Source organism: Nestor notabilis, unplaced genomic scaffold (assembly GCF_000696875.1).
Source record: "Nestor notabilis isolate BGI_N333 unplaced genomic scaffold, ASM69687v1 scaffold20379, whole genome shotgun sequence".
Lineage (NCBI taxonomy): Eukaryota > Metazoa > Chordata > Aves > Psittaciformes > Psittacidae > Nestor > Nestor notabilis.
In genome coordinates, this window is record NW_009943491.1 from 1 (window position 1) to 27878 (window position 27878).

The 27878-nt window shown below is 38.3% G+C and overlaps 1 protein-coding gene across 1 annotated transcript; it reads left to right on the plus strand.

Annotated features, from left to right (window-relative positions):
- Positions 1 to 6570: 6570 nt before the first annotated feature.
- Positions 6571 to 24526, plus strand: LOC104411532 (versican core protein-like; the record flags this gene model as incomplete). The annotated part of the gene is made up of 3 exons (XM_010021974.1): positions 6571 to 6601; positions 8848 to 9141; positions 21356 to 24526. Coding segments are annotated over exons 1-3 (3496 nt in total), but the record flags the coding sequence as incomplete, so codon positions are not given.
- Between the last annotated feature and the right edge of the window lie 3352 nt (positions 24527 to 27878).

The following is a 27878-nucleotide window of genomic DNA, read 5'->3' on the forward strand; positions in this document are numbered from 1 at the left end:
TGACTGCTGTAGCTGAACCCAGGACACCTCGTAAGAAAGAGAAGTGTAACTAATACGGGCAAGATACGGAGAAGCTTATCCTGGACGTTCTCACACTCATGTTCTGTGCTCAGAACAACCTGGAGCCACGCCACTGAGGTTCAAAGAGGTTGCAGCTACTGTGCAGCCATCTTTGGTGAAGATGCACACGCATCATGTTAATTTCTCATAAACATTAATTGATTCTTCCTTCTTAAAAAATTCCATTTCCAAGATTTATGAGCTGGCTTTCCTCTCTGGATTGCTATACATTTCTGTTGTATTGTTATGGGTGACGTCCCTGCCCATGGCAGGGGGGTTGGAACTAGATGATGTTAAGGTCCTTTCTAAGCCTAGCCATTCTATGATTCCATGATCCATTTAAAAATATGCATGTCTTTGTGACCTATCAGTTGGACTGTGGTAATGTGAACTGCTTGGATATGAAACCTTCAGATAGTACTGAATATTGGGGAGATTTGGTCTATCAGACCTGGTAGCAATAAGCATGTTTATTTTACCTTCTTCCTTGCAGAGTGGTTTCCTGTGGAGAACTGATTAAAACAAATGCCCAGCTTCAGCCTGTACCTTAGAGGCTTCATAGCATAGGACAAGGGTTAAAGACCTACAAGAGCTTGTAGGTCTGGTGTGAAGACTATGACTGACTACTTCACCTTTGTGATCTATTGAAACTCTCCAAGTTACCACTGTATGGCAACAGGATGCTCACAGAGGCAGGTACAGGTTCAGAATGGAACTCTGCAAGAGTTAAAGATGCCTGTGAGCTTCACTGCTGTCCTTCCCAAAGGCAAAAGGATAAAAAGCCTTTTTCCAAATGATTCTCAGAGCATGCATTTACAAAAATGTTCTAGAATCTTTGCTCCTATATTAGGGAAATAGTGCTACATCTTAGGCTTGGTACATGTTGCAGTCTTTTTCCCTCTGAAGAGGGTGTGAAACAAAACAGTGTGGCAAATGATGGCTGCATGTTTTGTGTGTAAACAGAAAACGGCATTGGTACTAGAAAAACTTTACTGTGGTCATAAGCTGAATCTGAGAAGAGAGGAATTCCCTTTACATTTACAATTGGCTTCAAGAAAGTAGGGTCAGGTGAACACTGAGCACATAGGAAAACTTATCCTTAAGCTATTTACGTAGTAGGAAGGTCCCATATGAGCTGTGGAGAGGTGACTGCAATGAACAAGGTAATTAGCTAATTAGCTCTAAGGCCTCAACCTGCTGTATAAGGAATTTTTTTCTTATTTTATTGATCAATTTTCATGCCAGATAATAGTTATCCAAAGATGCTCCCCTCTTCTCTTTATTCTTTCCCCCCCCCATATTCTCAGAAGTTTTCAAATGAGCTGGTGTCTGAAAATAACTTCTGAGAGTCAGAAGGAGTGATGGTTTTATGGATACAGAATATAGGCATGTTATACTGACATGCAGAGATGTTAATTTATTCTGTTTAGATGAAGAGAAACAGATGCATGCTAGGAAGACACAGTAGAACATTAGGGTATAGTGCAGAATAAATTATTCTTCAGTGCTTCACAGAAACCTGAGCCTCTGACCCAGATTTCCCTTTTAAGATGGGTCTAAGAAGCCAAGATGGCTTTGTCTATATAACAGAAGCAGTTTCTGTAAGAACAAATGTTAGCTTCAAATACAGAGCTTGTTTAAAGTTACATAGCATCAAAGAGATTATACTTTGGAAACCACTCGTCCACAGAAGACACAAAATTAGATAAAATGTCAGTGGAAGTTATTGGAAAGCAAACATAACAGTAAACCAGATCCTGCGTTCTGCTTGCTCCACATTCATATATTGGTAGAAGACTTGCAGTTCAAGATTTAAGGCTATGCTAAATTTCTGATTGCCCTGTCCACCAAAGGCTGATTCTGCAAGGTACGTTTCTCTTGTAATGAGAGCTCTCAACACTACCTTAACAACAAATGACATTCATGGTACATAATACACTGTAGAAATGTGCTTAAGCATGAGATTTTCCATGCGAATTTGAAAGTTCATATCTGCATAACCTATTGTGATTCAATGCCAAATCTATTAGACTGACTTGCACTAAACAGGTCCTTATTTGGAGAGCCTGTGTTGGTGGGATGACTATTCATGGAATAAGATGGTGCTTGATTGATGATATCAAAATCTGGGCCATAATGAGAATATCACCATGGAAACCTTTGAACAGTTATTGGCCTGTTGGCCACTATTAGTGTGTTACCCCAGAAGGCCATAAATGGTGGTAGGAATTCTTGCAATACATTTTTAAAGGAATGTTTGTTGAATTTACAGTACTAATTTGAGTACTTGCACTGAGGATTTGTAGGAGCAACACCATTTCAGTTTTCTTCCTTTCTGGCCATATGAAATCACAAAGTTAGCCAGAGACATAGATTTCTCCTTGAAACACAAACTATTAGCTTAAATTAAAACCAGTTGTCTAGGCTAGCTCTTACCATTATAAGTAAAATATTCTGAGTTATGCTAAAACACAGAAGAATAATTATGAGAGTGATTTAAAAATTTTGAGCTCTTAGTGATAAAAATAAGATTCTGGATTTGAAATACCATTAAATAGGTATTGGGCATGGTCTCTTATTACAAACTGATTTACATTCCTCATATTTCATCACATATTTCAGTGTACCAAGCATTAACAAAAACATCTAGGATACCTTTAGCTGCAGGAAATGATTTACTAATAAAGAGTTTAATGTAAAGTGATTGAGCTGCAAAAGTTTGAATATGACTCTCAGATTCTCTGAACACCTCCAGCTGATGCAGTGTCTGCACCAATGTTGTCTATGGAATAATCTAATCCCTTGAATGGAAATGGGTGATGGGGATGGAGGGGTTTCCAGTCTGTCTTCAGATCAGCTGTATGTGATTGATTTGATAGTGCTGTGGTGTCAGAGAAAGAGACAAAGTGAGATCCCCTCGCCAAAGCCCACTGATGAAGTGACGAGCTGTGAGTGTGTGGTGTAAAGCCAAAGCACAAACTGCTCTATGCAGCATTGTCTTCTGGCCAAACCCAGTTAGAAGCCATATATGTCTAACAAGCATATGTAATATGCAGATGGGGACTCATGCTAAGAAAGTTATTTTGGGGTGGCTGTGGGGAAAATTATAGTCTCCCTTCCATGCACCATTTCCACCCCCAGTGAGTGCAGAGAAGAAAAAGAAAAAACCAAAACCAGATGTCCTTTAAATACTTTCCACCTAGTCTCATGCAGCTTTGCTATTGTCATGGAAATTTCTGTGAGAATAACCATTAAGGAATTAATAATCTAAAATATGACTTCAGGTGAGAAGTTTATTCTGTGTTGTGGGCAGGTAGAGATCTAATCTGGAGCCCATTCTGATCCTAGAGCAATAGTTAGATTTTAAAAGAGAGACAGAAAAAAGCATCTTTTCTTTAATTCCTAGTTCAGGGCCTGTGGTAGAGTCACAGCCTTTGCATTTGTTTGTACTGGTTAGTTCTTTAGCCTTGAATTGTGTAACCTAATGCAGAGTCATGGATCCAAGAGTTCTCAAGAGGGGTACAGAGCCCAGATAGAGTAAATAAAAAATGAAATAACACCATGGTGGTTTTCAAGCTTGACATAGTATTTGAGATCATAACGTAATAAAGCTCATCTTTGGGAAGCTGTGAAAATCCTGACATCTAAATGAGTTTTGTAAGAGTAAAGCACAAAAAAGGAAGAATTATATAGAATGTGAAGTTAATTTCACCCTTTGTATAAGTAAAAGCCAGCGACACTTTGAGACTACAGCAGAGCTCTCTTAAGGTTACAGCAGTTGCCACGTTATTCTTCATGCTTGAGAAAAAGCCTGTGGGAAAAGTCTTGTCAAATGCAATAGATTCTTGTTCAGCCTATGGTTTTGCATAGAATAGACCTAAGACATTCGCGAGAGTTTAATTACATCATTACTGATGTGTATCAAAAGGAACCAACTAACTTGTTTTAACGTGTAAAAAAAAGACTTCTTCAGCTTGTCTAGCCTTCTGTTTTAAAGTTGAACCTAGCTGCTTAGGTCTTTGTTGTTTTCCAGTCATGAAGAGTGTTTCACAGCAATTTTTTGTGACTTTGTTAAGGATACCTTTTTATTAGTCTGGTGTGTCAGAGAATACAGCAGGATGGAGGAAGAGAACTGCAGCTGGGACAAGACACTTTGTGAAGTTTGGGAAGGGCAAAGGTTGGAGCATGAGTTGTGTTAATAAGCAGGATAACTGTATGAAGCCATCAAGGCCTCTGACTATGATGAAGACAGATGAAACTTTTCAGGTGTCTGTCTTGGCCAAAATGTACCTGTGTGTTTTTTCCAGAGACAAGGGTAGTGGTCTCCATCTCAGTGGAGGGATAGATCCTCCCCGCATATGCTTGTAGAGTAGTATCTCTTCCCTCCTTGGTGTACAAACAGTCTAGTAGTCCTGTTGGTGGCTGCTGCTCTCTCTTTGCATGGACCTTTTGACCAAAGAGAGAAAGAGAGGAGCAGAAAATGGAAAATCTTGGGACATGTGGTCCTCAGGGTGCAAGAGTAAATGTTTTAGTTTTGGAAGCATTCTGGCTTCTTTGCACACTTGATTGTGTCCTAGGAATTAAAGTTTGGATAGGTTCAATGTTTCTAAGGGAAGTAATGATGTGAGGGTGTCATGACTGTTTGAACTTTGACCTGCCAACCATGTAGCCATGACCAGATGTTTATGAGGAGCAGTAATACCAGGCTACAGATGCAGGTCAGGAAATGTCCTTAGAATGTTCCACATAACATCAAAAAAGACATTTTCTCACTTTTAGCCACCTTTCATACCTGACTTGCAGCTGTAGTCATGGAATCCTGGAGCTCTAGCATCTCCATAAGTGCATCATTGCTTGATAAACTTGGTGGGTTCCACCGCCTCTCAGAACAGTTGATGAACAGGTCTGGCATTTTCCACAGACCCATGCTCAAAAAGAGCTGCCAAATTCTTTGTGGGTGATGATGTTTCTTCTCCTCAAACAAGAACACCACCAAGAAGCTAAGATGGAAAGGTACTGGAACCTTATTGTCCTGTTTTTATTTAAAATTGTTACACTTAAGCATTTCCATCTATGGGAACAATTATCTTTTTGTATATTTAATATCCCTTTGGGTATTTTTATATCTTTCTTTTGTTGCCGCTGAAGGTAGTGTAGAATCTGAGCACCCAAGCACAAGGTAAAGCTTGTGAGCACCAGATTCTGGATGGGACAGTAATAACAAAGGCTCCTGTGGCTCTAGGAGAGCTAAATGGGTGAAAAGACCGAAAATATTACAACCAAATAAATGTATCTCCTTAGTATTTGTCATTCCCTCACAGCAACTGGTAAGGACATTTCATGGGTGGTTGACCAGCCACCATCTACAACAATTGGTATGTTAAGAGATGTGTTAAAAGCGTTCAGTAAGAAACTCACAGTTTATGTCTTCTCTGCAGTTTAAGAGAATCCTTCAGACATCTGTAAAACTGTTTTCATGGACTTGTAGCTTATTTTGTTGTGCTTGGCATGATGGGTGATGTGATGTGAAGTTGAGGAGATGATGCTCTGCTCTGGGAGGAGTGTCCCACATAGTCAGGCTTAAAGATCTCCTCTAGGAAGCAGAGGTCCACCAACACCTTAATTGTGGTTTCATTTATGGAAAAAGAAATTACTGATGGGTTCTGTGCTGGAGGACTTACATGCAGATTCATCACTTCTACCCTAGTCCATACTTGTGTAGTGACCCCCGGCTATGGTTCTAGCCTGCCCTTATTTCTGTGCTTGCTTTTAAGATGGGTGATTCATGAAATTCACATCTACAGACATGCCCAGCTCAGCGTGATGTCTCCTGATGAGAGACAATAATTGAGTTAACCGTCAAAGGGATGAAGCTTGCTATAAAACCAGCTGATAAGTCTGTAGATCTTAACCATTTTCCTTGGGGGTTGTAGTGAATCAGCTTTTGCCTTCAAGAAAAAAACCTGGCTTCTTCATCTGGCATGATGATATGTTTGAAAGAGAGGAAAAAAGCGTGACTTTCATCAGGTGTCTGTTTTAACCAAGCAAAACAAACACATATAAGAGGAATTTCCTGGGGATTCTTCAAGTGCCCTGACCACTGAGGCTGGATGGTCAATGCAAAGCCTGGTTTTAAACAGGAGTCAACAATAATATACACTGTTATTGTCTGTAGTCTAAAAATTGCCATGGTCTCCATTTCACCCACTGGTACTGCAGGACTAGTTTCTCTTAATCTGCTGGTCTAAGCAATGGGGTTTGACGGCATAATATTACTAAGTTATTTGGAGTGTACTCCATCTATAAAAACATTGCACATGGCTTTTAAGAAACACAAAACTGAATCTGCCCTGCTTCAGTGTTGGTGGTGATGTCATTTGTTTCTCATCCAGACACGCTTTCTCTCTTAATTTCCTTGTTTCCTGTGTTTTGGCTGAGAAATTGAAGTGCTTTCAAATATCGTAATAAAGACACTGTAAGAGTGTGATAGGATGAGTTCTTCTGCTAAATATGGAGCTCACTGTACTTCCAAAAGTAGCAGGTACTTTTAGAAACTTCATGGATTAAATACATTCTCTTAGTTTCACCCTTAATTTTGGAGTTTTTTTGAGGAAGTTTCTGTGCAAGGGTCTCTTCAAGTACTTTGAAGGAGTCAGGATGTTTCAGCTACATTGATTGACATGCTGGAAGTCAGGATTGGAGTAAAAGTTCTTTTTCTGTGGCCTCTTGAAAGCTTCTGTTTGTTTTGAGGTTGAGTCCATGAGAGAGCTCAGCAGAACCTGAGCTGCATTGTATGATTATCCCCAAAGTGCCTAGTTTTGTTTTTTGTATTTCATTCCAACAGTTGTTATGCATACTAACTGTACACTCAATGATGCAGAATTTTAATATATTTTCAGACTGGACAGATGAATTGTGGAGTCATATCTCCTAGAGCAGATGGCTGCTATTTGGAATCTGATTTTTGCACTTTAATGGATATTTTTAGAATATGAATTCTGGGATCATAGAAAAACATTCTTTAATAGAGAATATTTTAATCTATATCTTTTATAAAGAGTAATATCTTTTTAGCCTTTATATTATCACCACCATTCCTGAAACATATTAGTATTTACTTGGTATAAGATGGAATGACAGTAAGGGCACTTTGCTGGTTGCTCTGGCATCTTTTTAACTTCTTTGTGAATGTATCATCATGAAGTTTTTAATACTTTATTATACTAAATAGGTGGCAAAGAATGTGAATTTGGACTTCGCTTATTGGACTATTCTGGTTGGGATGCACTTTTCCTTAACCACATGTGGTTTTTATCGTTTAGTTTTTCTGGTAAAAAAACCCCATCTTTGGTAAAGATGGTATGAGTATCACAGCAGCTGACTCTAAGAATGAACCAAATAGATACTGTGTCAGTAGAGTAGATTTAATACAAAGAAAGATTAGCCAGACATATTTTAAATGTTCAGTATTATATTACACATGGGGCACAATCCAAGGCAAACTTAACGCAGATTTTCATATAGAAATACTCCTTTGCAATTTGAATAAGTAATTCTCTGCAAAGCAACCTCTCTTACACAATTACTGATTGAACCCTGGATTTTGAAGTCTTATAGTAAGACATAACTGTTCATTAAGTTTCTTTAACAGAGTGCAGATGACAGCTCTGAGGAATTAACACCCTTAACTTCAATGAAGCTATGCACAAGCTCCATTTGGAGGCAGTGATTCAGATCAGTTGATGGAAAAGTTGCTCTGCGTGTCCCATGTCAAATAAACAGTGGTTTCCTGCAGCAGCAACTGTCGCATTCTGACCTACTGTAGATGGAGAAGAGAATTATTCTCTTGTAACATATTTTGAATTTACACTGTTTTCTATAGCTGAACATGTTGATTTTAGGTTTCATCAGTCCTATCTGAGCAAAAATTAGAAAGAAATCAGTTTACAGTTTCATTCCCAGGACTTGAACATTAGAGACTTGATTTTGTTATAGTGTTCGGGTGAATAAGGCAACCAAGCTGATTGTATAATGGTGATTTAGCTTGGAAGTAAAATATTAGATGTGCTATTTGTTTTGTTTCAGTTTCCCACTGGAAGGCTATTATTTACAAATTATTATTCCATGGAAACTAAACTATACTTCCAACATTCTAGGCTAGTTCAGCTTTGTCACACAAAAGAGATTTTCCACACAAAAAGGGGATATGACATGTCTGGAGCACTCCCTCACATTTGTTTCTCCATGGGGCAGGATGAGAACTGATGGAAATATGACATTTGAAGCTGCTGTGAAGCAGCCGGTAAGGAAAACTTGCTTTTGCTCTGTGTCTCGAGTGACATTCTTGTGATGACTAAAGAGGGCAGGTAAAAAAGAGGTTTGCAGATGTAAAAGGTTTGTTTTACTGAGCAAGTAAATTCTTTTGGACGACTAAATTTAATTAGTGCAGTTGAGTTGTAGTCTATTCCAACAGAAGTTGCAGAGGGGCTTGAAGGCTGCTGTTATCTCTGCCTGGAGACTGAGAGAGGGATCCAATCTCCAAACACAGTGCACTTCATGACATTAAGTTAGTATAGAAATGCTCATGCTTTGTGTTAGACTGATTTTTATATCCAAATCTTGAACATTTGATTTTCTAACAGTTTGTTTTTTTTGTTTTTTGTTTTTTTTTTAGGAAAAATAATCAATCAAATTTTGGAAAAACCTTGCAGGACATTGACTCGAAGAAGAAAACTTTATGGTAAAATGTGATACTCAGTCTTTGTTATCTTTGTTTTCTTCCTCTAGATGAAGTAGTTCATGTCTCAGCCCCCGAGAAGCTCACCTTTGAGGAAGCTAAAGAGCTGTGTCGGAAAAGAGATGGCGTTCTTGCTTCTGTTGGGAACCTGTATGTGGCCTGGAGGAATGGCTTTGACCAGTGTGACTATGGCTGGCTGGCGGATGGCAGTGTTCGTTACCCAGCCTCAGTGGCAAGGCCCCAGTGTGGTGGAGGTTTACTTGGGGTGAGAACCCTGTATCGCTATGAGAACCAAACAGGCTTTCCTTACCCAGATAGCAAGTTTGATGCCTACTGCTATGAACGTAAGCTTTTTTTTTTAGTTATAATTTTCAGTATGCTCCTCATTCTAGCCCTCAAAAGTGTTTTCTTTAATACGTATTTTGTTCCAGTTCTTGCAGAGTGCATGAGTTTTTTAAAAAAATGTTTTATCACTATGGCTTTACAGAAAAGAGAAAAGTTAAACTAAGAAAATGCCTTAAAGCAACACTGACAGTTAAAGATAGGGAAAGTTTTAAGGTAAGAGTTCAGAATGAGTAATGTTTTTACACAGAGTAACACACTGTACCCACAGTCAACCTGAGTCTGTGGATGCTACGTATTTTGGTGTCCCTGCTATATTTGCATCATGTCAGTGAGCATAAGAACAGAAGAAATGTCCTACTTGACCAGGTGAATGATTATCATCTAACTTGATATTCTGTCTCCGGTGATTGCAGTAAGAGGTGCTGTTCTACCTACTGCACAAAAGCATTGTCATTTTTAGGTCTCTGAGATAACCAGTAATGTGAGGGCTACCTCTGGATTCCAGGCATTTTGTCCCATCATAATTTTTAGCATTCTAAAGCAAGTGTAAGTTCTAAAGCAGTTGTAAATTCTCTTCTCGCTTGCCAAGTGTTGCATGTGCCAGTTAGCTGGTGCTGTGAATGATCTACATTGCCGTATCTCCTCCACGCCTGTGGCTTTCCTTTGGCTTTGTGGTTAAATATTCCTCTGTAACCCCTTCCATCTTCAGTGCCAGCAGCCTGGTTATACTGTATTCATGCTGCAGCCTATACTGGCATAAGTTCCTTTTGTCCCAAAAGGTTCACCATCTTCTAGTGTACCTTAGTTTCTCTTCCCTATATCATCTCGTCTGTTCCAGATCCCCGCCTGTCTCCCAGGCCTTCCTGGAACTGATAACTTTATAGGCCATCACCACGGAGGTCCTGGTCTTATTTGCCTGGCCTACTCCAGAACATCCTTCCTACACTTCTCTGTGTCATTAGTGATGAGTACTTACTCTTTCCTGACACCTCCAAAACCCCATCCATATATCTTATGATGAGCAACGTGCAATTTCTGTGTAGCTAACAGATAACTGTGCCTGTTAAGAGAGGATCCATCACCTTACTTCTATCCTTTAAGTTCCTCTTCATCACAGGAGTGTTCTTTATGCAAGATGGCATTGATACTGTTGGAAGGTGCATCACATCTAAGACATCAAAGTGCTTCTACTGAGCTGAAAATCCTACTTCCCTGATTCTTGCATACTCAGCAGCAGCACAGGGGAGCTGGGCTGCTCAGCAGTTTTACTGCAGGACTCTCTGTTCAAGGAAATTCCTGTGGTTGCAAATAGTACAATTGACATTAACATGTAAAGGCTACTAGTGTTGAGTTAAAAGTTCAGAACTTGTTTTTTAACTATGAATATCTAGCTTTTTGGACGCAGTCCTATGACTGTAATTCAGAAGTACTTGAAATGAGCAGTTTGTACTGTCTCCATTTTTGTGGATGATGAACCAACTGTAGGTGCAGATCTTACCCACTTAGGCACTGAAGGCTCATTTATGGACAAACCTTACTGCTTTGAGAACAACTTGAAACATTTGGTGTAACGTTACAGTCTGGCTGTTCTCAGACACTCTACAATGCCTTAAAATAAGATTTTTTCCTTTCGTGCTTGTGGGTAAGATGCTAAAACTTTGCATGTGGAAGTAGTCCTAATGGACTTCGAGGGAACAGGAATAAGAATTAGGTAAGTTCAGGAGTGTGGGCTTTAATTTGCAGAGCAAAGTTTTGTGATATCACTCATTCTCTGCCTCTCCCAAATTGTTTATGAATGGTTTTAAGTGTCATGGGTACAATTAATTTTAATAGGGAAAAAATTCATCAATCCTTCTAAAAAGACTGAAATAGGAACTGTATGTTTTGCCTGTAATCTCATCTCTAGTTAGGACAAATTCCAATTTTCTGTTTCCTTGTGTGAATTTCACCCCTCTCAAAGTGTTCTTTCTGGAAGCTTTATTTAACAAATTCTAGTGGCATACTATTTGTTCTAAAAACATCCTTGATAAGTATTGGGTTGTTGACTTTTGTATCTTGCCCTTGATACACAGAGAATAAATATTTCATCATTTTGGAGCCCAGGAAGTAGACAGTCTATGACTATCAACCCTTTAGCAAAAAAACCGAAAAAAGACTAAACAGAACCAACACAGTTTGGTAGGGAGTGAACTACTCTCTAGTAATTTTAATTGCATTCTGTATTACATCAGATTTAATTAAACTCTGCAAGCTACATCACTCAATTTTTGCCAGAGACGTCAAGTTTTGTGCAGGGAAATGCAGGAGTCTAATGCTGAACCAGATACCCTCCTTCAGGGTGCCTGTCTGACAGGTATTTCAAAAGTTACTGAAAGCTCTCTTGCATTCAGAAGGTGCTTGAGATCTCACGGGAACCAGCCGTGACTCTTCATTTCTTTTGTTAGATGATTTATGCAAGTGTTGAATAATGAGACTTGCTGCCTAACATCTTGCTCTTTCACATCTCGGGCAGCTGCCTGAAGCAGCTACTGTACAGTGACTCACTTTTTCCTATTGCAGCCTTGGAGCCAGCCCCTTTTTTGGGGCAGAAAAAGGCAGAGAAAGGAAAAAAAAAATGATTCTACAGTATAACAAGGATCTAGAGTTTAGGTCCTTGTTTCAAGCCAACTTTTGTCGGGAAGTTTCTTTCAAACTTCCTTTTGTCTCTATTTCAAAATTTCAGTGCAGTAGTCAACCACACGAAGTTCCCCGTCCATAAGCTCTGACTGCTTTTAGCTTGGTACAAAGCTGTACACAGTGATTCCTACCATGCCACATAATAAAACTGTCCTCCCCAAGACCTTGTCTCTTTCCACGCAACTCCAATCCAGTGTTTACAGCTCTGACTCTGCTCATTATGTGTTTCAGATTAATTAGATTGCTGTGTTTCCCTCCTCAACTGAATACCCTGTCACACCAGTAAAAAAACTTCAGTTGCTGGAAGAGAATTAAAATAGGATATTGTTACATGTGTTTATGAGATCTTAAGTCAGGTAAAGGAAAAAAAACCAGGCTTGTTCCTGCCTCTGTGAACAAGGCAGGATCAAGCCAGCTATCCCGGTAGCTCCAGGTTTGCAGCACAGATCATAGAATCAGCTAGGTTGGAAAAGACCTTTAAGATCATCAAGTCCAACCTTTTAATAGATATTAATGTGTTGATCTCAGTTTTTTTACAGTATCCCTGTAAAATTTCTTCTGCCTCCTGTGTGAAAACTACTGAAGTTCCCATTGACTCAGCTCCAAGTTTAATGGCCACGTGCTGCATATTTAATCTGAAGTCAAATGGCAGTGATGAAGGACCTGCATCTGCCACTTTTACTCGTGCTGAGTAATGATATATTCCCTGAGTAAGGCCATCAAAACAAATGGCTCCCAGCCACAGGAGGGATGAGTCCAGTGCTTGAATTTACTCATCCTCTGAAGCAATAGATTTGTGGCAGAGCAGGCATCTGTTTTAGTCATTACAAAGACAAATTGTATATTTAAGAAAGGGTGTATCTCTTCCTTCAGCACTGCTTAGAGTCTTCTATCCTGTGATTAAAAGTGTCTTTGGTAGAAAACCTCAAAATATTAATTTTAAATTGCAGTTATAAGACATCTCAATCAATATCTTGAACATTTTGCTTACTTTTAAGAATGAATCACGTTTATTAAAATACATGAAAAACAGTAACCGAAGCAGTAACTTAAAAATGGTATGCACTAGTTTCAATAAAACAGCCAACCTGGACAACATTTAACAGTACAGTTTAGTTCAGGATTTTAACTTCAGCAGTTAAAATTGAAAAGTTGAATACTTCAGCTGTTTTGGCTAAAAAATTACTTTTTACCCAGTGCCTTGACTTTACGAAAATAAAAGTGGCCCAGACTAATAATGCATGATTTAAAATCTGAAAGTCTTGTTAAAAAACCCAAAAAGCCTTCACCATTTTGATGGCGAGTGCTTTTCACTCTACAGAAACCACACGGCTCTGGGTTTCTGAAGCATTATCTACGTGTTTCATGTCATCTCTCCAAGACATTTTCCAGGCTTTTTAGTTTGGCTTTTTTTTTGGGGTGGTGGGGATGGTGGGGGTGGGTTTTTTTTTTGTCCCTTTTGTTTGTTTGTTTGGTCTGGTTTGGTTTTTGTTTTGTTTTTTTTTTGTTTTGTTTTGTTTGTTTTATGTGGGGCTGGTTGTTTTTTTTTTTATTTCTGAGAGATCCCTAATCTGATAGGGCTTGAAAAAGTTTCAGGTTAGACACATGATTAAGCACTTGAGGATTCTTGGAGGCCATCATCAGAGAAAAAGTTTTTCAAGTGTTAATATATGGAACTCATAGAATATCAACATATTTACAAACAAAAGAAAAAAGGAGAACGACTGTTGCTGAAGAGTTATTTTTATTTGCAAGAGAATAAAACATTGTATCGGCAAAAAAGGTTTCATTTTTAATGGGTCCCTATTTAATAGTTCTTGCATAAAGCTATAGGGTATTTAATTCCATCCCTCACCCCTCTAGTCTCACCATATCTAATCCAATGCAGTTTGTAGGAAACTTGCCACAGACTTCAGCTGACTTTGAATGGGGCATTTTATACTACAACATCTATAGAATAAATTGCACTCCAGAAGTGTACTGATCAAAATGTACGCAGATTTTGTCTTACATTCCCACAGCAAAACCGAACTTGATGAACTTCATACACAGAGGTGGTTGAGTGTTTGAAACATAAATCTGCTTTTTGCTGAGAAACACTGATATATTAAAGCTGATTTTTTTTCATAGAATGGTATTGATTTTGGCAAATCTTTCAGCAAAACATTTTTTGCTTGACTCAAAACACATGTTGACCATTTTGCTGTGGATTTGACCATTTTATTTCAGCTTTGCTCTTTTGTTTTAACTTTGTTTCATGCACCTTTGTTGTTCCTCTCTGGTTATGCCACTGTGGTCTGGCATTATGATTTCATTTTAGCTGGAGATTGGAAAATTTCAGTTCTGAGACAGAGTTGCTATGTGTGTTCATCAGGAATGGAGTCTACATTGTTTTAATTGTTTCAATATAGCCTCATCAGGACTGTATACAAGTCAGCTACTGCTTGTGACTAAGGGCTTATTTGATGCTGCTTCCATTTAACGCTGAAAATCAGAGTGCACTTTATAGAAGAAATATAGAAGTAGCAACCTTCATAGTATGTAGCAGGACAGGCTTTTGTAAGGTGCAAGTGGAGAATGATTGTGTCTTTGCAAATCTCTCCTCTGCCCACCCCAAGAACTCTCCAACCAAACCCTCTGTTTATTGTTCCAAGGCCACTTGCACGCAGTGTTCTTCTGTGGAGGACATTAGAGCAGGGAAAGAGGGACAGAAAGCCTCTTCTCTGGGAGGTCCTACAGCATGAGCAACTGTGATTGTAGGCTCAGAAAACACCAGCTGTGCTCCACTTGTCCAGTGGCAGCAGAAAGCATAAGATCTTTAGGCATAGCCTGAAAGCTGGCAGAAGAAATGTTGTCTTCCCTTTTGCTGCATATGACTTAATCTGGAAAACTTTGAATAACTAAGCAGTTCTGTCCTTCTCCACAGCAACCATTGGTAGCTGCGTATCCCAGCTATTTCCTGGATGAGGGAATTATTTCCAGCTTGATGTCAGGGCCTGTGTTACAGGAGATCTGTAGATTTTTGAACAGTTTGGGAATGACCACAGAATACTGAAAACATGGGGTGTGGTAACACCCACGGAAAGAAATTGTCAATCTGAAGAAAAAGAACAACAAAAAAAGTTAGATGAAACAAAATATAGTGCTGAACATAATAAAGCCAGTGTCCTCCACCATTTTGCAGTCCAGTATCAGCAAGAATACAATGCCTTTGAGCAGGCAAGCATCTCAAGGTCATGGCACTAACTGCACTGTATACACTGTCGGTATCTGTTCATACTGTTGGCTCTGTTCATGCTTCCTTCCCACCCTGTGAAGGCAAAGCTACCCAAAGAGCTTAAGCTGCCTTACTGAGGCTGTTACCACCAGATAAACAATTGTCTAGCTTTTACTGTTTTTCTAAGAAGGTAGATCTCTCTACTTGGCTGAGATAATGCAGATTACCAGGACCTGCATAGCTGCAGAGATGTCCAGAAATATCCTGGACCAGGTGCAGGAGGAATAAATCCCTGAAGCTCTCTGCGGGCTTTATAGAGACTGGCAAACACCAAGGAGACTGAGCAGGCTAATAGCTTGTTGCATGTTTGTTATCCCACTGCTTCAGCCACATGGTGAAAGAATTTTGAGAAAAGTCAGTCAGACCATGCTCAAAATGTCAGGAAGATCTCAGTTCATTTTGGACAGTCCTGCGCCATAGACACTCTAGTGTCTCATGCTCAGAAGGAGGAAGAAGTGCTGGCTGCGTGCAGCTCAGCCTTGTAATGCTGTGTAAATGATGCACAGACAGAACCTGATTTATCAATCTAACTGATGTATGTGGAACAACTGTTTGGATCCTCAGGAGGTGGGGCTTCAGAAGGAGATGCTTTTTTTGCCAGAGAAAGTGAACTTGCTTTTGTCTGAGTTATTCAAAATGACATTCCTTAACAATAGTCCCTAAATGCAAACAGTGTGGATGGACAGAGGGAAAAAAGAAAGAAAAGAAGACACAGTTGAAGGCATTTTCCTTTCATTCCCTCAGATCACTGAATGGGTCAGGCAACAAGGACAGGATTAGGAGCAACAAGGTGAAGAAGTAAAAGATCCATCCCATTAGGTGTTCAAGTGCAGCAAAGATAAATTGGTTTATCTCTTTATTGCCTTTGATCACTGCTATGGTAACTGGGTACCACTCATGGGACATAATACGGGTAATTTGTCTCCTTTCACACTAAGTAGGAAGAGCAAAGCAGCAAGAATTGTGTTGTCAGTTTCTGATCCAAGTTACAATCTTGGCTGTCTTTGTTCTTCAGTTGCTTTTTGCAATCAGGAAGCAAAGATTATTCCTTTTATTTGGTCCTGTAATACTGATTTCATTAGGAAAAGCTGACTAATGAGGCTCATTGATTTGTTGTCCTCTTTGGCAGATCTGCTATAAAAAATGTGGAAAGAGAAATGTTTCTGCTATTGTTCTTTTGTAGATAGATTGACAGGTTACAATTTGTCCACAGAACTACAGTTGCATGGGGGGAAACCAGGAGAGAGCATGTCTTTCCACCTTAACCATCTGACTTCAGAAGTTATGAAATAGCAAGTGGTTTTGCTTAAAAGTGTGTTCACAGAGCTAAAAGAGCTGCTGTCTCTGCTGTTTTGTTAGCTGGAAGAAAAGGACCTTGGGCAAGGGTGTGAAAAGGATGCATGACCTTTCATCATGTTTTAAGTTTTTCCTTACAAATAAGATTGACTAATAGCTTTTAAATTTCTTTTTTTCTTTTTTTTTTTTTCCTTTTTTTAGGAATCCCATTCATTTTTTTTTTAATATTGCATGTGTTTTGTAAGTGGGAATGGATACCACAATTAGGTTTTTAAAATTATTTTTATTGTTACATTTGTCTTGCTTTTTGATGTCAAAATGCATTGTAGGTAAGTGGGAGTATACACCCGGAGTTATAGAAAAACTCTCACAGCTGCAGTATCAGAGTTTGCATCCTCCTTATGCTGCCACACGTCTCATAAATAAAGAATGACACTCCACAACCCCTGCCCGTCTTTCTGCTTTCTGAAATGACTGAGAGTAGGTGCTGAGTCAGTGCCATAATGAGAGGTTTCTGGCTTAGCCTGTAGGCCAGAGTACCAAATTGGGGTTTTTTTAAACTGTTTTTTTTATTCTTAGACTTGTACAGTTTGGAAGGTTCTGACAACAATTTAAACTCCAGCTAGCATAACTTTTGGGGTCAGGGGAACATTCAGGACTGTCCCCTTTGCTAGGGTTGGTAGCAGGGAAGGGACAGACACACAGAACAAACTCAACAAAGCAGCACAGAAATTAACACACAAAAACATGTAAAAATTAAGCAAAGCAACCTCATGCTCTAAATTGCTGGAAGAAGTCAAACCATTAATTTTGACTCTCTCCACATTACTGATATATTGGAATAATTTAATTTGGCTATTATTCACAGAAAGAATATATATTATTTCCAGGTTTTGTTCTGACTTAAATAATTTTTTGTTGTTTTGCTTGTTGGCAATGACTCAAACCCAATTTATTTTTCTATCTGTACAGTCTATGTATTTCCACGTTTTTAAATACATACCTAAATGTAAACACACAGTCAATATTTCTGAGTGCAGAGAAACTGCTCAAGTGGTTCAAGTTAGACACATGGTTAAAAATATTGTGGAACTGGTTATACTGAAAGTGCATATATGAAAATTTTTGCATATAAAATACATATATAATCTTTAAAACAAGCATTTTCTCCTCCAGTAAGTACAACTAGGTGTTCTGAAATTATTATTAAACAGCACAGAACATATTAAAATCCTTCTTTGTAAATCACAAAGTTTAACTGTTTAAAGTGACAAGTTTTTTTCCTTGAAAATCTGTCAAGTTTTAATATTGTTCCTTTATTTTGAATCCTTATTTAAACAATGGTAGGAGAGAAGGGAAAGAAAATGCTGCATAGTGAAAGCATAAAATAAACCAACAGAGAGTGAAAAAATACAGTGTAAAGTCATATACTCCATCCAAAATAAACTACATGCAGGTTGTTCAATACAAAAGGAATTGATTAAAAGATGACAATATAGTCTTTGATATGAGCAGCTGTTGGTGAGATAATTTGCTTTCTCACTGCTAATCTGTTCATGAATTTTATTAGGAAAATCTGCCTCATGTCTTGCATTCAGAGAAAGGACAAAGGAGATAGCATATTGCACAGATGATGCAAGGAGTACAGTAATACAAAACATCTGGGTGGAGTGAATGACAGTTAAAACTGATGTTCAGTCTATTAAAAGAGTAATCTTCTTTTGATTTAGCTTTGTGTTTTTAATTTTCCACAGGAAAAAAAAAATAGCATTGATAGATTTCTCCTTGAGGACGCAACTTCTTTTTGATCCACTCAAATAAGTTTGCAAACCTGAGTGATCTGTATGAAAAATCTTACACATCATATTTATGACAAAGCAGGTTTAGTAGCACTGTATTTTGATTTTAACCAGAACTGCTCTTTGCACACTAGTAACCTTATGTCAGTTTTCACAGGAGAAAATTTATTAATAAATTCTGAAAAAATATATGCTTAACTTACCCTAGCATATGAATTTAATATTTATTGATTCACTTATTAATATAAGTGAATCAAATACGCGTGGTGTTTTTTTCAGGTTTACTTCATAAATAGGTACCTATCTTATTAAGTAATTAGCAGATAAACAATAAATAACCACATTTCAGGCATAAATATGTGAACTTTTTTACTTTCAAACATCTCTTGGAAACTGGAAAGTTACATAAATGGTTATGAGTAAGTGCACACAATTTTCCAGCAGTGATGAAGCAAAGTTAACTCTCCCTTTTCCCCCCACCCCTGCCTCTGATTTTAAAATCCATACTCATGCCTTCATTTTTATCTAGCTTTGTTAGAAGATATTACTTTTTTGTATTCTTTCAGCCAGTGATCTTGATAGCTACTTAAAATATGGTATTTGGGATTCTGAACAAGTACCTGGTGTTGGCCGTGAAACAAACTCAATCTGCATTAAGAAAACTCATCCTACAGTTAGAAAGGAGAACATCACACTATTCTGTCTCCTTTCTATCTTGCCATAAAAAAAAGAGCTGCTAAGGCAAATTGGTGGATTCTTTGGTACAAATTTAACAACTACCAGCTACCACTCAGATCAGTGCTAACTCACTTGTGTGTACTCTTCACTCCCTAGTTCTGAAGTAAAACTCTGTTTTTTTTCAAACCATCCTCCTGTAAGCAGAGGGGGAGAATAACTGTAAGGATCTGTTGATTCTTGATTGCATGAACAGCATCTCACACCTGAATCACTTAGATATGGAAAAGCACAATAAACTCCAGGTTGTAGGACCCCAAAACACAAAAATCATTTTTGTTAAGGCTGTGTTTTGCTTAGTAGTATTCCAGGCACTGTACTCCTTCCTTAGCTGAATGTTTTGGCCTACTAAAAAAATGTATATAAGTAGCTATGTCTTCTTTGTAAAACCACAGAAAGATTTAATGTACAGTAGGGAAAATAACCCGTTCCTTTTTCTGCTGGCAAAGAATACCACCACTTCTAAACATAGCAATGTCATATTTTCGTACCCTCGAAATCTCCTTTTCACTTTCACTTCTCATTCAAGAAAGCTGACATATCAGCCCTTTTCCTCTTTTCCCTACTCTGCCAGTCTACCCGTTCTTCTAGAAATCCTAAGCAGCCATCGTCTAGCAAGACTGCCTGCCTCAGGGTAGATCAAACAGTTCTCTTGCAAAGGTGACATTTTCAAAACTTGGTGTGTGAAACTAAACAAATATTTGTGTGACCCTAACTGACATATGTGGAATTCATATCTACAAATATCAAAAGGGTACCTAATTAGGCATGGGGGTGTGAAAAAGACCTATTTGTGCATGCATATTGTGTACGCTTGTGTATAAACGGTCATTGCACAAATATATGACTAATATGAATCTTTCTAAATTTTTCACTTCTTTTCTTCTTCTTCTTTGCTCATACTGTTAGCTCCTGCAAGTCATGATTCAGACAGAGGCTGCAACATCATCTAGAAGATGTTCCTCCCATATGCCAGGCAAAACCCAATCTCAGAACTGACTTTTTTCCCTGATAACTGGTATTCATATCTTACATCAAGTAAAGGTTTCGGATCTCTTTCAGTAATTCACAACTATAATTATGAGGCTTTGGTTTCAATATTTTCTCGTAAAATAATATAACTGTTTTGATTTCTGCATGTTAGAGGAATAGACTTCTTTACCCTGTTAGAAGCTGAGCAATATTTTCTTTTGCAAGAAGCTATACATGTAGTTTTGTCTGTCTGGTAAGCAGTTAGTCCTCATATATGTAGTCTGTTTAGTGCATTCTTCATATGCTTTGTGTGATTCAAAGGACCATCTTTTCCTCTTGTATGCATATAAAACTTTTGACTTTCAGTCACTTGGCAATAACAGCACTGATTTAAGACATTTGCACCATCCACCTGTCTGCTTACATTGCCTATCTGAAGATAACTGACCTGGTAGAACTGGCAGAAGGGAAGACGTTTCCACCCTGGGCTTTTCTTGAGCAAATCTTGTTTTCTGAGCACAAATTCACCTTTTCATCTTAAAATCCAATATCAGACTGCAGTGTCATGGTTATCAGGACACATTTCCTTCTCAGATAGGATGAAAATCTGGGGCAGAAGGAGTGAAGAAAGCATAAGACAGCAGGATTCTTTAAAACATCACGATTTGGTTCACTTGAAAGGCCTTTCTTTGTGTCTCTTGTGAATCTAAGATAGCTACTCCCTTATTCTTCCCATCATACATTATTCTGCCTTTTCATGTTCAACACTCCCATAGAAGCACTTCTGTGTGGGGAGAAGTTTCAGATGTATACCTTTGAAGTGTTTCCCAAAGATCAACATCATTATAGTATTAAGTTTACAATCTTAGGGTTTGCTGTTCTCACCTTTCCCCATAATAAATTTCTCTTAGTATAATTTAAATGCAGGGCAGCAGGTCTTGTGGCATGGTAAAACTGTGTTTTCTGATGGCATGTTTGTTCCTGTTGCTTCAGCATGCTCTCACTCCTGTGAGGGCTCCTTTTTACAATTTGCAATTACATGCTGAAAATAAACTACAGTGGTATTTCACTCCCTTTAAATATTTGAATGGAATGTTACAGCAAGCTTTGAAGAAAAACCACAGGTTTGCCTTACCAGCCATTCATGACATCATGAAATAAACTTTTACATTCACTGATTGGTACTTAGCTGTCTGATGGGTACTTGTATAATGTGAGGATTTCTAGGGACAATTACATGTACTACGAATATGAAGAATACTGCTACTCTTCTCATGTCATCTGACTTTGTTAGATGTTCTGTAGCTTTATAACACGTTATTTTATGTCATATTATGTCATACTAATTTCTTGGTGTAGCATCTTGATTTTGTTGAGAACATTCAGACTGAACTAAAGTAACATTAGTTTGTGTTCTGACTAATTGATTCCTTAATATTTTCTTTTTTCTTTTTTAAGGTAAAAAAGTCATAACAGAGCCTACAACTGTCAAGCTTATGACATCTCTGAAAACTGACAGCGTGAAATTAACACCTGCCAAAGTCACTCTTAAACCTGTTACTGAGACTTTGATTGTTGAAGTGACTGTTGCCAAAACAGAGGTTCCTGCTTTGGCAGAAACAACCCTAGAGCCTGAAGAAGATACAGAAAGGACTACTGACATGGCTGAGGAAGAAAGGGAAATGGAGGTGCTCATGGAGAACATTCAGTTAACCACCCTTCTACCTCAGACTGTCACAGATGGCGAAATAAGCACTTACGATACACTGGGAAGGACTGAATATGATGTTTCACCTGCAGAGAGCACATCTGCAGCTTTGGAACTGGAGCCCACTTACTCTGAAGCAGAACTGCCCGAGGAACAAGGTAGGTCTGAAAGCATTGAGGACGCTTTCTTGACCTCTGTAATTTTTCAGGATAGCACAGCTGTAGCTAAGGCTTCCACTGGTTTGTGGGAAGATACTGAAACAGGAGACAAACAAAAACATGATGCTGATAATCAGACTGAACAAATAGAAGTGGGTCCCATGATGACAGCTACAGATAGCTTGTTACCACCTTCTCGGAGAGAGTTTCCCAGGACAGGGACTTCAGTTTCACTAACAAAAGAGAGTATGTATCTTGGTGCCCACTCAACAAAAGAACCCACAAAAAAGTCAATGGAGGCGAAATCTGACAAGAAACTTACAACTGTTGTAATCCCTAAAGCTTTGTTCACTGATCAGTACGATCTCACTGCAGAGAGGGAGGGCAGAGAGAGCATGTACACCATTATGCCTGATAGAGTTTCTGGCATGGCTACTGGTAACATCCCAGAATCAGATGTGCCTGCTGCATCAGAGACACTTGTAGATGAGAATGCAGTAACCACTGGACAATTTTCTACAGTAGATGAGTCAACTCCATTCATTAAACTTAATTCTGTGACATTGTTTGATAATGAAGCATCAGCTCAAGGAAGCAGAGAGGACCTGAGAGATGTGCAGCCTACAGTGTCATCTGGAGTACCTGTGTCCTTTTCTGTATCAGTTGTTAATCAAACAGGATCTGAGGCCATCACTCTCTCAGGAAGTACTGTTTCTCTGCAAACTCTTGGAGAAAGTAACACGTCTATTATCCACTCATCTCAGCGAACAGAAGGATCAGCTGCTTTGGAGGAGCAGGATAAAACACAGGAGCCAGAAATAAGAACAATAGATGTTAAGATCACTCATACTGCAACCATCATTCCTAATTCTTTTGCAGCAGAATCTGAAAGACATGCTGCAAGTGAAAATTTCACACAGGTTGCTCCAGCTTCTGGCAGGTGGCTGCTGACAGATAAAGATCAGGGGTATATGACAGAAGAATCTTCTCATACTGAGAGTATATATGAGCTAGATACAGAAGATGGCATCTCAGGAATGGAGAGTACATCATCTCCAGGGCAAATTACAGAACATCCAGGATCTCTGATTTCAGCAGTTACAGGTGAAACTGAGACAAGCATGGAGACAGCAGAAGCAAAAAGTGATGAAGAAGCTGTATCAGCCAATTTTGATCAGACTAAGTATACTATTGGTGTCTCCTACACAAGCAGCTTTTCAGATTTGAAAATGATCACATTATCCAAACTACCAGTGGATGAAAGCAGTGCAACAATGAAGTCTTTTAGCTCCTCAAGTGTTACTGTATTACCAACTGCTGTGCCCACAGTCATGGAGGTAACTGAACATGAGGGAGATGAAACATCAGGGTATGTTTTGGAAATGTCCATTCCTACTCCAGAAGCTGGACAAAGAGAGGCTACTGAAATGTTGGTGGCAACATCTGAAGAAGTCTTTACTGAAATGGAGGTCTCAAAATACACAGTGACAGAAGAAGGCCAGACAACCACTGCAACATCAACTGAGGAATCAGTGGCAACACTTCAAGACGGAAAAGGAGCACCACCAGCTGGCATTGGAGACACAAAGGAATCTATTGTATTTACAGATGTAACAGAGGTAGATACTACAGTTCTACAGAAAGAACATGATGCTTCCCTAGTTCCAACTACTGTAGAGATTGAGATCACTAGAGATACGGCAGTTACTGCTCAGACTCATTTTGATGGTATCTTTCATGCAGAAGCACCAGAAACAACTGAAAAAGACAGTGATGTGTTCCCAGAGGAACCCTCAATGGAAGACCAAGATAAGGAAGCAGATACTGCTAGAGATACTACTTTATCTGTGACATCTGTCCACATACTTGAACAAAAGACGGCACCAGGATCGGAATCATCTCAAACAGCTGTTCAGGAAAAACAGGATGAGGCAGGTTCAGCTTATGATGAGATATATCTAGTGACAGAATTATCAGTGCCAGCAGTGAAGGTCACAGATTATGGAAGAGTTCTGGGAGCTGATGAAAGTAGCACCAGGACCTTGCATCTCACAGTGACTCCGAAAGCTGAAAATGCAACTGATCAAGAAGAGAAGGTAACTCAAGTGATGCCTATAACAGTGGGTACCCAAGCAGAAACATACGAAAGCAGAGGAACCCCTGCCAGAGAAGAAGACAGCGATGTAGTGAGCTGGGAATCTGTGTTGCCTCCCTATACGATGCCAACAGATCATTCTACTGTGGAAAGAATTACTCATCTAACTTTGGGATCTTCTCCAAGCCACACTCTGGAAGGTTCAGGAATATCAGAAGAACAACAAATCAAAACAGCTATATTTTCAGCTAATGCAACAGATAAGTCAGCAATTCTCAGTGATGTAACAACACCTTCTGTTAGTGCTGTAGACAAAATGCAGCCTACATCAGCATCCGAACTTTTTGTTACTCAAAAGTCACCACGTATCATTCCTGAGGAAGAAGAGGAGGTAACAAGCAACGACATCATCATAATTGGTGAATCTATTTCTCCCAGTAAAGCCACTGCTGATGACGATCTGAGTGAAAAGATGTTAGAACCAGAAATTGATAAGGAATATTTCACAGCATCAACTGCTATTGCAGTTGCACGAGCTACTGCACCACCCAAAGTGAAGGAGGCCACAGAGGCTTTACAACCTCAAGAGGTGTCTCCTTCTACTTCACACTCTGATAGTGGAAATGACATAAAATTGTATGTTATTCAAATCACAGGCAACGATACAGGTAAGATTTTGCCTTTTAGACCTGCAGTCCAGCAGAATGGACAGTTTATCATAACCAACTGGTGTACTTTAGAATATACTGCAGATGTTTCTTGGATCACTGAAGGAAGCAAAGTACAAGTTTTATTTAGACAGCAACTTACTAAATATTGGTAGGTCTATTTTTCTATCCATTAAGAAAACCTCTGCAATGTGTTATATATGTGGTTTGGGGTAAGATTAATTTCTATACAAGGATAAGTATGAAACTGGTGTATTTCCACTTATAAGTCATTATGGCTATAGTCCAGTTTTCTAATTTAATGTTGTCAAGCCACTGATTTAACTTCAGCTACCTGTGAAACAAGCATTTTAATTTCATAGCTTTCATTTCATGCATTACTAGCCCTAAACAAAGCACTGGATTATTTTAACATTCCATTAGTCTGTAGCAATTAACAATACCATGTACAGTGTAGTCAGCTGAAAAAGGTTAAGGCACTCTGCTGTGCCCACAAGTGGATCTCCTGTGATTTGGGGAAATGGGTTTTGCACTATTTTGTAACATAACTTAATTTTTTTAATCTGTTTTACAGTATTTGTGATGTAAATTGACATAATTTTTAGTTTCATTACATTTTTTTAGCTGATGGCATTGTACATGTGTATGTAGCTTCAATTCCATGGGTATTCAGAACAGAATATGAATATGTCTCCATAATGAAATAGCTGAAGGCTATACAATTTTATATTAAAGTAGCCTGTCAACTGACTATTGTTTCAGGTGTCTTGGTAAAACCTTATATTTTAAAAGTAAATGTAAAAGGACTGACAAAAAGGATAAAGCTGAAAATATCTATTAGATTTGATGTTGCATTCTTTTTAATTATTTTACAGCTATTTTAAAATTCTTTTATTTTTTGAAGGAACACAGTAAAAATTCCTTTAATGTTCTATATGCCTTAACTAAATGCAATGTTTTTGGGTGGTTATATAAAAACCTGTTTTCTCACTGGTTTTTGGCCATAACATCCATATCTTTGAAGAACTCATCCAACAGAATCCGTAATTTATGGAAGTTTTTGGTTGGTTTTGTCAGATTTGTGTTTGGTAGAATTTAATTCAAAAATCAAAAGACAGAAGTAGTTTCCTTGAGATGTGCCATATCAGTGTTGGACTCTTCATACAGTGATTTTGGTATCTTTATTCACTTTATGCTTATTTTCCTACTTCATATTTAAAAGATGTAAAACTGTACAAAGTCATATTGGTGGCAGCTTGACGTTCTATTTCAGAAAATAATAGTTCCATTATTTTGAAGTTTAAATACTATTTCTGTTTCTGTGGTATACTATAGTTTTTTTCTGAAGCTTTAAATGTTGCCAGTGTCTTGGAAGTCTCAAATGAGACAAGTTTGGTAAGTCAGAACAACAGGGTAATTTCTGAAGATTAGAGTGAAGCCACATATTAAATACTTTTCTACCTGTGGAAATTTCATTAATTTGGCTTAGTAATTAATGGTTGGACTGTGTAGTAGTGAACTAGTTTTCCCTGTTACATTGTTCAGTTCTTTAACAGTTTATTGCATATGAGAGGGTGGGTTGTGCTGGGCAGTGGTATGTTCCAGGCAGACGGAAAGAAGTAGGATGGTTTAGGAGGGTGTGAAAAATTATTCATATAGTGCACAAGGTATATGATGCAGGATTTCTTTGCATATAGATCAAGGAAAGTCTTCTTTCACACTTTATTCAGAATGGTGTGGGTACTGGTATTCATTAAATTAGGAATTAGCTCAAGAAGGATTACCTAAAGGACAGTAGATCAATGCAGAGCTGCTCTTCATCACTACTCTTGCTTTTACTTGGGTGATCAGGTCCTTTAGGATTTTCCTTCTGCATCTTCAACAGCTTTCTAAAGATGTGTATGCATTTCCCAGGTATATATGTACTTATGTGTGTGGGGGGTGTTTGTATCAGAGTTAAAGCTCTATATCCTTAAAATTGTACCTTTAGGAATGATTTAGTCTGTTAGGACAGAAAAAAAATTATTTTTCTTAGAGTATTATGGAATTATTCATATGGCAGTATCTGCATTTTATTTAAACATAAAGGGATTTATCATTTATTTAGTATCAGGCCAAAAGGAGTTTACTTCTTTTTATGTGTTCAGAATCCGACAGTGGAAATTCCTTCATTTAGCTATCCAGAGAAAAGGCACCCTATACCTACTTACAGCAAGTTAAGTTAGAGCTGTCAGAGATTTATTCTGTTTGTGGATTAGGATTAGTGTTTTCTTTTCTTTGTCCAGAAATTAAAAACTGCATCTGAAAAATCCTGTCAAATCCAATTTCACTTCTCTGTTCCTCAGTCCATAAACATTTCTTTGTGCTGAAGAATATGTACATAGAAGGTGCAAAAGAGGAATGAATTTGACAGATATCACTAATACATGCCTTTCACTAGGACATAGTTCAACTTCTTATTCTATCACTCTTTGAAAATTCATCTGCAATCATACAGGAACTACCTATATTGTACCTTTGGATTTTTATTGCCAGCTAAGTGGGAACAAGAAATACAGCTTTCATCATTGCATCTCTCTGATAAAACAAAGTTTTTTCCTCCCTCTATGTTTTCAAGGCAACACAGTTTAGCATTCTTTAATAAAATAATCAGTGATGATTATAAGCAAAGACCTTCATGATTTTCATGTCAAAAGTCCAAAAATGCCTCCTAAGAAATGACAATTTGCTTACCAAAGCCCTTCAAATAGTAGCTGTTTCAAACAGAAATAATAATGAGAGATTTGCTTTATTAGGTATAAATTAATGTAATATTTTCCTTTTTGTGTACGCAGAAGAGTTGCAAATATTTATGAGATTTAATATTATTTCAGCTTTCTTCACTTCCTTGTTATTCAGCTTTTGCCAGAAAAAATAGTTTAATAGAGAAGCAGTGCTCAGCAGAAATACGGTACTATGTTTTGTTTCCTATCAGCTATATCACTTAATTTCAGTAAAAACTTACTATTATACTAACACAGCTGAATATTGCTTTCTGCAGCTCCATTTACCATCTGTAACGTAGGCATAATAATATTTAAGTGCTCTGTGGAGGTGCTATTAGGCTTTTTTAGTTATGAGTAATGTTTTATGCTCCATGTAGAAGAGAAGGGTCTAAACGAATGGAGTTTTGAGAGACTGAGACATTTTTAGATGTTCCCAGCAAGCAGGACAGAGCATATTCCTTGTAGCCCAGAAGTCTCTTTGCCATCAGTGGGTGTCCTACCTCCCATTGCTGTTGTAGGTCTGATGAGTTCACCTGTGGCCATGCTGATGGCCATGTGGAGTGGGTCCAGAGAAGGGCAACAGAGCT